At 36.2% G+C, this 12,149-nt stretch overlaps 2 protein-coding genes across 2 annotated transcripts; one reads left to right on the top strand and one right to left on the bottom strand.

Annotated features, from left to right (window-relative positions):
- Positions 1-3,868: 3,868 nt before the first annotated feature.
- LOTGIDRAFT_84945 (hypothetical protein) lies at positions 3,869-4,648 on the bottom strand (the record flags this gene model as incomplete). Its single annotated transcript, XM_009067279.1, has 1 exon — positions 3,869-4,648. A coding segment is annotated over one exon (780 nt), but the record flags the coding sequence as incomplete, so codon positions are not given.
- Positions 4,649-9,326: 4,678 nt separating this feature from the next.
- Positions 9,327-11,658, top strand: LOTGIDRAFT_196958 (hypothetical protein). The gene is made up of 2 exons (XM_009067280.1): positions 9,327-9,374; positions 10,288-11,658. Exon 2 carries the CDS (start codon positions 10,294-10,296, stop codon positions 11,287-11,289), a length of 996 nt encoding a protein of 331 aa, XP_009065528.1. The 5' UTR covers positions 9,327-9,374; positions 10,288-10,293; the 3' UTR covers positions 11,290-11,658.
- The last annotated feature ends 491 nt before the right edge of the window (positions 11,659-12,149 follow it).

Below are 12,149 nucleotides of genomic sequence, written 5' to 3' on the forward strand. Positions count from 1 at the left end.
CAACCACCATCCTTCTATCAAACTAACCGCAAACGTGAGTGACAAAAGCATAGACTTTCTAGATCCCACAGTCTTTAAGGGAGATTCCATAGCAGAAACAAATAAACTGGATATTAAAGTGTATTTCAAAGAAACTAATACTCATCAACTCTTGCACAAGAGCTCCTTTCACCCAAAACATACCTTTTCTGGTATAATTAAGTCACAAGTTTTACGATTTCATCGAATTTGTACAAGATCTTCTGATTTCAACCAAGCCTGTACGATTGTTTTCTCAAAACTGAAAGAGCGTGGGTACTCTAAACGATTTTTTTACGAAACATAAAAAATTCCACCTTAGCACAGATAGCAGCTAAAAACAGACTTTTTGCCGAAGTACCTCCAGGTTTAAGAAGTGTACCATGTTTGTCCAGTAGATGCAAAACATGTCCCTTTATATCAGAAACTCATTATTTTGTAAGCAACTCTACGAATAAAAGGTACCCGATCCAGGAACATCTAACATGTGAACATTCGAATGTAATATATTTAATTTCATGCAAGAAATGCCCCAAACAATATGTAGGAGAAACTAAGAATAATTTACGAACTCGCTTTAATGCTCATAGGTCAGACATCAAATTAAAGAAAGACAAGCCTGTTTCTAATCATTTCAACCTCGACGACCATTCAATAGACGATCTCACCCTAATCCCAATTGAGCGTATAGAAATTGACTTGCCCGAAGATGAAACTACCAAATTCCGTCAATCTAGGGAGGCCCATTGGATTGAGACATTGAATACAGCAAGACCTATAGGACTAAATATTCATCATAATGTAGGCATAGCAACCTTTGTTGTCCCGTTTAATACAACCAGCAATCGAGCAAGCAAGATAGTTCATGCCCACTATAAGAGCCTTCAAGAGAAATTCCCCCATGTCTATAAGCAGAAAATGATAGTTGCATATTCAAAAAATAAGAACTTAAATGATAATATTGTTCATAGTAAACTAAAAACAATCAGTACATAACAGATACTATACTTCTCGCCCATCGGGCGAGTTACTTTTTCTAATTTCAGATCAGAATAAGAACAGAAGAAAACCCAATATCAAGACCCTTAATCCTAATTTCTAAATAAAGTGTCTGCTCCACCCTAGGCCTGTACATTTGGGAGAATCAAACCCTCCCCCCGCCCCCCTTCACTCGTTTTGGCATTACAAAATATTCATAAACATGAAAGCCAATCTATGCACATTCATGGTCTTTCTTCTATGACTGATGGGACATTGAATAGATATTACCCCATACTTCCCCCATATTACCCCATGACAAAAATTAAGCCCCCTTCCATATCCTGCAAGAGGAATTTATAGCCAAAAAAGATGACTTTTGCAGCCTGGCACTAGTGCATGTGTTAAAGGCATCCATTTTGTGTGAAAACATGTGAAGACAAACAAATAATTACAATTTTGATACATTGCTGAAATGGCATTTTTCAATAGAAGTGGCCAAAAATTCAAATTTTGGACAAAAGAATATGCAAATGTAGCCATAAAAACTAATTTAGTCTTTATTCTACCTATTCTGAAAATTCCATACAAAATCATTCACAACTTTTTGAAAAATATCAACTCCACTAATTCATTTGCCATCTCTTCCCATGTTAAACACGAAATTCAACCTTCTATAACTTTTTCCAGAAATCTCGTTGAAAGCTTTCCAATATGTCGAATGAAAGCCTGACCAATTCTCCTAATGTCTCCTAAAAATTCATTATATGATGACCATGAAAATTTTGAGCTACTAAAATTGAAAGTAGACTACTACCGGTTATACTCATCCGCTAGAGTTTGGCACTTTACAAAACGACTATTTTTAGAATTAGCCTTCCGCCTCTCATCAAATCTGAAAGATAATGCAATTTCAGACATCAAATTCCAAATCTTGACCAAATTTTACCCAAAAATAGGCAGGCAAAAACCCGAAAAAGGGACAGAGAAAGAAGATTTCTAAAAATAGCCTGGACTACATATACAATCATTTGCATAAAATGTTTTAGTTTTGAGTCCATCAATTGGACGCTATTGGAAGCACATGAGTTCTTGCCCTTTATTTACAAATTTCCGATTTGACTTGAACTGATGGCTTGAAAGCACATGATTTAAAGAGACAGAAACGCCATTTTTGGATCAATTATACCTTGATTATAATGTGTCTCAGAAACGGGGATTTTTTTTTTTAGCCAAGCCAATCAGTAATATAGTGTCCACAGCTCAAAGTCCAAATTTCAGCCTCCATATCCATATGTGTACAGAATTATCTACATTTCAATGTTAAAAAGATTTGGTCAATAAGGGTATATATTCACCAGTTGGACAAACAAAGTGTCATGACTAAAACTCACACACACACACATACCTTTTGTGTAGTTGTTATGGAAGTCGACTTGTCAATCAGATCCAGATGAACCATGGAAATTAAAACTGAGTTCAATTGATTAGTGATAATAGTACATACGATATGGTACATCCATTTCATGACTGCACATCGGATGTATGTCATCTCGCTGGAAAACACCCCACACCCTCTCGCCAGTAACACCGTTTCTAAGAAGGACAATGCGGAGGGATTCAGAACACATGGTGGGCATGAACAATTTGCTTTAAGGTATATACCTAGATGTCTCACATCAAATTTTATTATAAAGATAGTCCTTACATATAAATATAATAAATAAAAAACAATTAAATACAAACAGACATTTTATAGAACGTGGTCTTCTTTTGTACCTCCGATGCATCTTTCAGTTACCCGTGTCATTTTTAAAAAGAAAATAAATTGTTAAGAGATTCCTACTAAACTAAACTTTTTTTAACGTCACTAATTACAAAATAATATGCTGTATCACATATTAAATAGGGACTTTGTGATTATTGACGTCATAGAACGTTCAGTTTTATTGGAATTTCAAGAACCACAGACGTCGGAATGAAATAGATGCTTTCAGTGTTCCAGATACACATAAAGAAATTTAGAAAACCTCTTTACAATCCCTTTAAGTTTCGTCTTACCATCATGAGCTCAAACTCGAGGTTCGTCTTACCATCAGTAGCTTTGAAACACGTATGTTTTATTTCAGTTATTCAGGCGTTACCACTGTCAAAATACGCCTGCAATTGCAAATGAAATTCAAATCTCGCCATTTTCATTATTTAATGTGAATTCGTCTTGAAACATTTCACAGATTATTGTTTTGTAAAGTATTAAGGGGGTTTAAGCCGGTGAATGTCTACGGTTTAAACACACATTAAGAAGACTAATCTAATTATTCAATCGTTGATTAGATCTTGGCTTATACAGACGTGATCGCGGTCTGCTTATTTCAGCAGTCTGGAAACCTTTAATTGGAAATATTGCACTTCTATCAATACCAGCTTTCCTGATGATGGACATTTCTGAATTAGGAAGAGTTTGCTGGTCTCTTTCAACGTTTTTAATTTTATTGTCTCTTTGAATACTTTGAACGCTGCTTTGAGCGTTTTTATTTTGATTGCCGCTTTGAATATTTTGATTGTCGCTCTGAATATTTTGATTCTCATTTTTAATATTTTGATTGTATCTAAGGATATTTTGATTGCCGCTTTGAATATTTTGATTTTGTCCAGGGATATCTCTCGGAATGTTTTGACTATGATAAGGCGCCTTTTGAAGATCCCCCCTCTGACGATTTTGATTGTATCTAAGAACATTTTGATTGACTCTAGCAACTTTTAGATTGTCTCTAGGAACTTTTTTGTTTTCTTTTGTAATATTTTGAACGTGTTGATCTACGTTGATAACGTATTCTTTGATAACTTTGTCCACTCTTATAACACCACACAACTCTGTATTTTCAATCCTTTTCCAAAAATTATAAAGTAATTCAGGGTAGACCTTTTGACACGCAATTCTCCGTTCCAACACAAAAGCGCAATGATCTAAATCCATTTCTGGATATTTGTCATATTGGTCAACGGAAATTTCCATATGTCTGGCGTCAAAGACTTTAGCCAGTATTCCAGTAATATACGCATCTTCAATATTCATATAAGGGAAATATTGAGAAACGTTCATAATTTTCACTGCAAGGGGATAGGGCATGATATAAAAATTTCCCTTCACATGCGGTGGGTACCACTCCGGTGAATAAGCTTCATACGAAACGGCGCCTTTACTACTGTTTCCATAAAGATTGGGACGGGTGACTTTCTCAGAGTAAGAATATGGTCCAAAAATTGCATTTTGCGGCGATACGGACATCAACATGTTCACTAGTCTCGGAATATCCACAAACGAGTCTTCGTCCATCTTCATGATATATTTAGTTTTGGGACAATGAGTTCGAACCCATTTGATACCCATTAACACTTTGAGAGTCAAATTGAAATAGGAATCTATAAAGTTGGCCTCCACTATATCTCTATGTTCACTGGCTTCAATTTGAACTGCTTTATTCAGAGGAGCGTTATCGATTGCACCCAGTAAAAATATCAGTCGAACTTCACCGAGTAACCGTCGACCAGGCCAAGGTTCATGACGAGCTATCCTACCCCACGTCTCTCGGATAGCTTTACGTTGGTTATAGGCATCATGTTGTGTAAGAATCAGAATAAATAATGTTGGGTTGTTGCTGGTGGGCGGACAAGCTGGAGGACTATTTATAGTAAAGTTAAAGTCTAATGGGGTGAGCTTGATACTTTTGGGACGAAATGCTTCCGGATAGTTCAGTAAACATTCGTGTCCGTAGAATGAAGGATAATCCTTTTTCAGTAAAAATGAAGGAGTAAAGAAACTTTGGGTGGTTAGTCCAGTCGAATCGGTTCCGGTCGATTGGGAGAATAAGATGAAGATAAAGATGACATAAACCAGGACAAATGTCACTAGAAATCCGTTAATGATTCTCTTCATTCCAACTCCACGCTTCGTCTGAAATACACAACAAATAATAAAATCAATTGAAAGAATCGCTTAAAAGTATGCGACTTATTATGTTCTGTTAAATGGAATACAATGCAGTTAGCCTTAAATAAGTAAAGTAATAACGATCCTAACTGCAAAACGAAACCCAAAATCCACACAAAAGATTGGCGAAACATTGACAGCAGCTAATGAACTTTTCACAAGTATATCTTTCTTTTTAATGATTGGCATGATAAAGATAGGTAATTGGCTTTGCTATTTCGAGCATTGCACAGCCTGCAGCACAAGAGTTTGATATCCTAATATAACGAAAAGATGTTTACATATCAGCCTTGTCAACAGAGGAATACGTCGAATAATGGCAAATGTCACCTCAACGTAGTTTGGAAAAACCAACAACGTTGACGCATGCAGGAGCTCCACTTTCGAGAACCTTGTATACCGCCAAATTAGCAAGCTGGAGTCTAATTTCATGGGTTTGTAAAAGAAAGAAAGATACTAAGTACAATGTCCTACCTTAAAATAATTGGTTAATGATTTGATACCATTAGAATCTAGAGGCTTCATCTTTATAAGTCAAATTCAAAATGCTATAATATAATGAATGGCATTATGTAGATGTATCATACAAATTTCTTTTTTTTCAATTGGCTACATATGTAAGTTATATGATGTTATAACAGTGAAAACAGATTTCTGCAACCACAACTGATACTGTTCATGGTACAGTCAAGCCAGGGATAACCTCCCCAACATTCATGTATAAACCAAGAAGGCAATTCATTAAAATACGTTCGAGTCTGGTCACTTCATCCTTAATTTGAGCAATTGACTACTCACCAATCCGAAATCCAAACTATTCCCCTACGAAATACCAATTAGATGTTAGGTTCCGAGCACGAGTCATCCAAAAATATACTCAGATGGCTAAAATCCCAATGTTAAACAAGTCCGAACGGTAACATAACCAGTTCAGAAATAAAGCCGTGCTGGTCCGAATGGCCGAGTGGCCAGTGGTAGATTGTATGTTTATTATCACTACGATAACAGGATTAACGAACAATACCTAGCAACTATTGTAATATATTTAGATGGCTAATCAACTGAACTAATTATTATCCTCTTTAATTAAATCGGTAGCTAAGACAGTCCAGCTTTAATTTCAATGGGTATAGAGAAGGTAAAGTGACTGATAATTTACTGGTTCATTTAACTTACTACTGTTTGTCCCAATTAGTTTTTCTATTTTTTTACCAGGTGGCCAAACTTTTACTACTAGGTTCAAGACATCAAAACTCACAAAAAGAAATTTAGTGTTGGCCAGTATAGTTTTAATGAATACTTTATCTATTCGCTCGAGGAGATAACTTAAATCGATTATATTAAAAATTTTGTCATAATATATCTATACAATTAATAATTATTATCAGTTGCTCAATACTACGACCGAGCACGAGCATCACCACCATGGCCCGACCAGATCTGAAGATTTCACAACTCCCAAATCAGTACCAAACCGACTTATTGTTCCAGAATCCACTACAAATTATCACGATAACAGCTGTTGTTGAAAACGGAAGTTGTCATCCAACAACTATCCAATCTGTGATATCAGCCTTTTCTGTAAGCGGACGTTAACTTATCATCTACTAACAACCACCCAGTCTACGATAGCAGTTAACTGGAAACGGATATTAACTTGTCATCCACCAAAAACTATCCAATCTGTGATATCAGCCTTTGCTGGAAGCGGACGTTATCTTGGTTGCTAGATAAAGTTATAACCTTACCTTGCTGATTGGCTACCGCTATCCTATTAATGTCACAATCTAACTTATAACTGTGCTTCTAAGTAATCTACCGTCTTGGAATAACTCTCTTCCAGTCTGATAAATATTGGCGAATACACACCTAGTCCAATCTTCTCTAGATATGTCTCAATATTTTTTATAAATTTCTTTTTAATAAGTCCACAACTAACACATTGCATCCGACAATAGAATTTAAATAGAGTACCACGTATTACAAACGTTTCGAACTTTTGTCAACGGTCAATTCAATTGTCCACAAGTTATAATATATTACAATAACAAACATTTACAATCGACGCTTTACATATAGCTCTATTAGGTTGAACACTGCCTCACAAAAGGTAACTTCCAATCTGGTATGTTATTACGAACACAAATTAGTACATGTATAGGCGTTTGTTGCATCACAATCAGTCGTATAACAGTATAACACCGGTAAAAATCTAATCCGTAAATAAGTTGCAATTAGCTGTTAGCTGGGAAACAAGGGATAGATAGGCTATATCCCATTGAAACGTTATATGTAATCTATTGGCTATGCCATCGGATATTTAAGGCATTCTAAAACGTTCATTTGTCAATTATACTCAATTACGGTGAACTGTATCCTGTCAGATTGCTGTGATCACTGATTAACTGTAAAAAATACCCCACCTGAGTGAACGCTATGAACAAATTTTAACCACTGTTCACGCTTTATGAATGTAATTAAGAACGCTTACATGCCCTGTATTGCTTTGTTATAGGGGCGTGATAGCCTCGAGAACAACAGTTGTGCCAATCAGTGGTGACATGTTCTTTGGATTCCAAATTAAAGGGGCAGTTTGTTTTTTAGTCGGTCGAGAAAGTTAGATGTTCAAATAAATAAAAACTATACACCAAAATTTAGAGATATGTATCCCCGAGCTCATTTGAAAGTTTTAACCTAAAATTTCGCCTATGATTTGAATAGAAGCAAATAAGCTTACTAAAACAGCCATCGTTCAGATCCATACAGCAATCAAAAACGATAAGTCTCATTTTAATACAGAACAGCTACCAAGGACGGTAACTCCATTTTTCAGACCCAGACAGCTACCAAGAACGATAATTCCATCTTCCAAATCCAGACCACTAAGTATTTGTTTGAAATTGTTCGTGAGATATCTTGATAAATTTTACTTGGTTTGGTATTTTCATTTCCACTCAAATTACTGATAATATAAAAATTTAAAAGAAAACGAGATTGTAAGCTTTATGTGAAATCTGTATCTGATGTGTGATGTGACAGCCTGCCCCAACTAATACAAATAAATACATCGATCAGACGTTTATACGCTGGGAAATACTAACATTTTGTATTCACCGTATCATCCCCATTATGATTCTCAAGCAACGGTACGATATTATGATCAGAGGCGGAGCCAAAGCAGCTCCGAAAGCAAGTTTTTCAGTCAAAAATCTCATAACTAGGTAAGAGATTCGGGCAATTTCAGATATCTCGCACCCTCTCGGGGGCTGAATTTTGTTAGACAGGACCATTTTAATCTGATGTCACTGATCTGATGGAGTTAACTATTATTACTATTTATAATAAAACCTACAAGATAATAAAATGGAGGTCAATTCAATCTATCAGCGTGTCAAGTTGTATCCAGTTTAATCAAGTTCTAAGTATTTCGGTTACAAATCAGCAAGGATCTATTCTAATACTAATAATTTAGCAATAGAGGTTGCATAGAACACGTCATCTCAAATCTTTAGATCTGTTTTTGTTCTACAAATGACCCAACTATCTTCCAAATGCAAGACAAAAACGGGAATCGTATTTGCACACAATGAAAATGCGTAGACAGTGATTCACGCCTTGTTGTCAGATGAAATGGGGTTGTCCTACTATCAACGAGGGGCTTTATTCTGGAAAACTTTGCTTCAGATGATTTTATAGTGTTCCATTTATCTGATTGGTCAAACACTAGAATTCATTTTAAACTTGGTATTATGAAGCCCCTGGTTTCTGTGGCCTAGAAACGAAATGAAAGCTATAAAGAGGATTGTGGATCACGTCCAGATACGACCACTTCGGTATGCGGTTAATAACAATTCTCGCATTGGTCCCAGAATGGTCAATGTTGCATTTTATCCTCATTTTATGTTTAACACATACCGAGTCTTATTAGAATCTTTTCAGAACTGCAGATTTTAAAGTGTTTACTAAGAAATGTGGACGGAAAGGAGGGCGGACCGACATTGGTGCCGACAATGTATAGACTACTTCCAGGCCAGTTTCAGAGTAACATTAGCCGCTATGAAGTTCTACCTTGCACCTAGCAAACTATCTTGTTAGTTTATAAGAAAGTAGACCTGGTTATAAACCATTATGTCGTGATTTATAAAATATCGATGTCATTGTTGACTATGATAAGCCGGGAGTGATCAAAGTGTAATGTGGCGTCCTTGGACTGAGCCTCTGAATACAATCAGTATGGTTTATATAATCAGGTCGATTATTTACAAATTCTTATCACTAGATCACTGTATAAATAACAACCTGGACCAAAGTCTTACCAGTCATATCATTTTTTGAGTTTCGAGTACTGGAAGTTAAAAAGGTTTGTTATTTACCACCGAAATCACCTATAAAAGGTAATAAATTTCTCAAATATTTCATTCTTTCAATCCTTTTATTCTCAAATCTTAACAGACAGCCTCGAGTGATGATGGATTTTTATTTTCGATTTACTTTTTATACCAAATGAAATTAGATCTTTTGGTGTATGCTCGACGTAAATTCTGCGTATGAAAGGTTGAAACCATGAGCATATGCACCCATTCAAGTATTCATATTTAAATAACTTTGATTGGTTTATAAAAATGTCATTGGAACTGGATAGCCACAGAAAAGGTGTTAGATTACAATTGCGACGAAAAAATATCAAAATTATCGAAATGGTGTAGATTTTCTTTCAAGTATGAAAAAGTGTTTATATACACTGATGCCTGGTTATAATGTTCAACACTCACCAAAAGATCTCTTATTGTGTAACAACATGTTTCAGGTTCTGTTTTAATATTTCTTGAGAATATATTGTATAAATAGATATTGCATATTGACCACTATTTTTCAGATGTTGAACAGAAGATGGGGACCTGCATGGGGGCCTCGTGAACTCAGAACAGGTGATCTTGCTATGTGATCACACATCACTTTTGTTTTTACATTAATTTGCTCTAAAATTATTGCCTTTTTACTGTATAATGTATTCATTGTTCAACCTGTAAAATGTTTTTTTTATTGTATTTTTAACAGTTGTAATATTCAAAAGAAACACCTCCTCGGAAATCTGTAATACTTCCAAAATGAATTTCTACTTTTCTGCTACAATAATATTTTTAAATCTTGATATTTGGTATTTTCATTGTCTAACATGTTGAATGTTATTCTCGATATCTCATATTTTTTCAAATCTACTGTTCTAAATTCCTTTGTAGCAAATAATAGATTTGGTCGCACATGAATTAACCTTCGTTTTTGTATTCTCTTCTCTCTCCAGATAAATGCCATCGTTTCCGGACAATTTCCCAGTTCGTGAAGTGAGATGTACAGAGCAGAAGGAATTCAATGGGAAACCATTCCCCTTAATACTATCACCTCAGTCTAAACATCAACTACAGTCCAACGACGATCTTGTTCAATGGTTGAAAGAAAATAATGACGTCTTCGACAACCTTCTGTTGAAATCTGGAGCCATCTTGTTTCGAGATTTCCCTATCGATTGTCCAACTGCTTTTGATCATTTCGTGAAGTCATTCGGATTGGATCCTCTACCATACGTTGGTGGTGCTGCTCCTAGACGAGTGATAGTTGGTAATGTTTTTACCGCTAATGAATCTCCACCGGATCAGCCAATTCCGTTTCACCACGAAATGGCCCAAGTACCAATCTACCCCAAAGTTCTGTTCTTCTACTGCGACGTTCCACCAAGTGAGGGGGGACAGACACCATTGGTCATCTCCAATGAAATCTACCGAGCCATGAAGGAACGATATCCGGAATTCGTCCACGACTTAGAAGAGAAAGGAGTAAAATATACTCGAGTACTACCTGACGGAGATGATCCTACGTCTCCGATTGGACGTGGCTGGCAGTCTACGTTTGGTACGACGGATAAAGTGGAAGCGGAAGAGAAATGTCGAGCACAGGGCACTTCCTTTGAATGGCTTCCTGGTGGGTGTTTAAAAACAGTAACAGCAGTTTTACCAGCAATTCGAGAAGATACCCGAACTGGCAACAAGACCTGGTTTAACTCGGTCATAGCAGCTTACACTGGTTGGAAAGACTGCAGAAATGATCCGGAAACAGCCATCTTATTTGGAGATGGTGAGAAGATGCCGGCCGATGTGATGAAGAACCTAACAGCAATGTTAGATAAATTATCGGTAGATATCACTTGGCAGAAAGGCGATGTATTTATGGTAGACAATCGCCAAGTTCTTCATGCCAGAAGACCCTTTACTCCACCTCGTACTATTTTAGCAGCACTTTGTAAATAAACTACCATAAACATTTTTAGATGTTTCCATCTACGATTATTTTCAGAACTTTTGGTATATTTAGAGTGTGGTCAACTTATTGTCTGATGGCATCCAAACCCTCGGTTATATTCTAGAGAGATGTATAAAAAACGAATTTTGAGATTGTTTTGTTGGATATTGCCAGCTGTACTCTGTATTTGGTGTATATAAATGTAGATATTTCAATCATAAAATGTGTCTGTTCTCCGATTCTTGAACGAAGAGAAACCTAACCCTGCAGATATTTGTCCGTGTCAATTTCGGGTTTATTGTACTCAACGTTTCAACGGCGAAAACAAGGTACATTGTTGAAGCGATATGTACAATAAAATACATGGGTAGTATATCATAATATTGTGTTCTGTTATTTAATGTGACCATACCCCAAAATGTCGTTTGAGGATAATGTTTGGAAAAATTGTATGACCTAATACAAACCCTTCACCAAGCTCTTGAACATTCCCCTCGTTCTTCCTTAGACGCTTCAAATGTGTCTGTTTTGCCAAATTTAATGTTTTGTACATCGAAAAATAAGGGTATTCAATTAATCTAGAAGGGAGAGAGATCAAGACAACCTTTGTCTTTGTATTAATTTGTAAACCACTGTGGTGCTGCATGGACTAGATAGACACCTTAGTGGACTCGACTGGCAATAATGAATAACATCTCATCGCGATCCCGTATGTGTAAAATTCCGTACTCACCGAATTGTCCGAATTGGACCAGAAAAGACCTAAAATGAGACTCAATTACGTCAAAGTCCACTGGCCCTCTCCCCTAAAAAGCCACATCCTTCCCCGTAAAATATGGAAAAACAGTTATGAATTGACTTACAGAGG

Source organism: Lottia gigantea (genome assembly GCF_000327385.1).
Source record: "Lottia gigantea unplaced genomic scaffold LOTGIsca_81, whole genome shotgun sequence".
In the NCBI taxonomy this organism is placed as follows: Eukaryota; Metazoa; Mollusca; class Gastropoda; family Lottiidae; genus Lottia; species Lottia gigantea.

Excerpts from the sequence above, each read along its gene's own strand:
- LOTGIDRAFT_196958 (XM_009067280.1), top strand. The coding sequence starts at position 10,294 with ATGCCATCGTTTCCGGACAATTTCCCAGTTCGTGAAGTGAGATGTACA.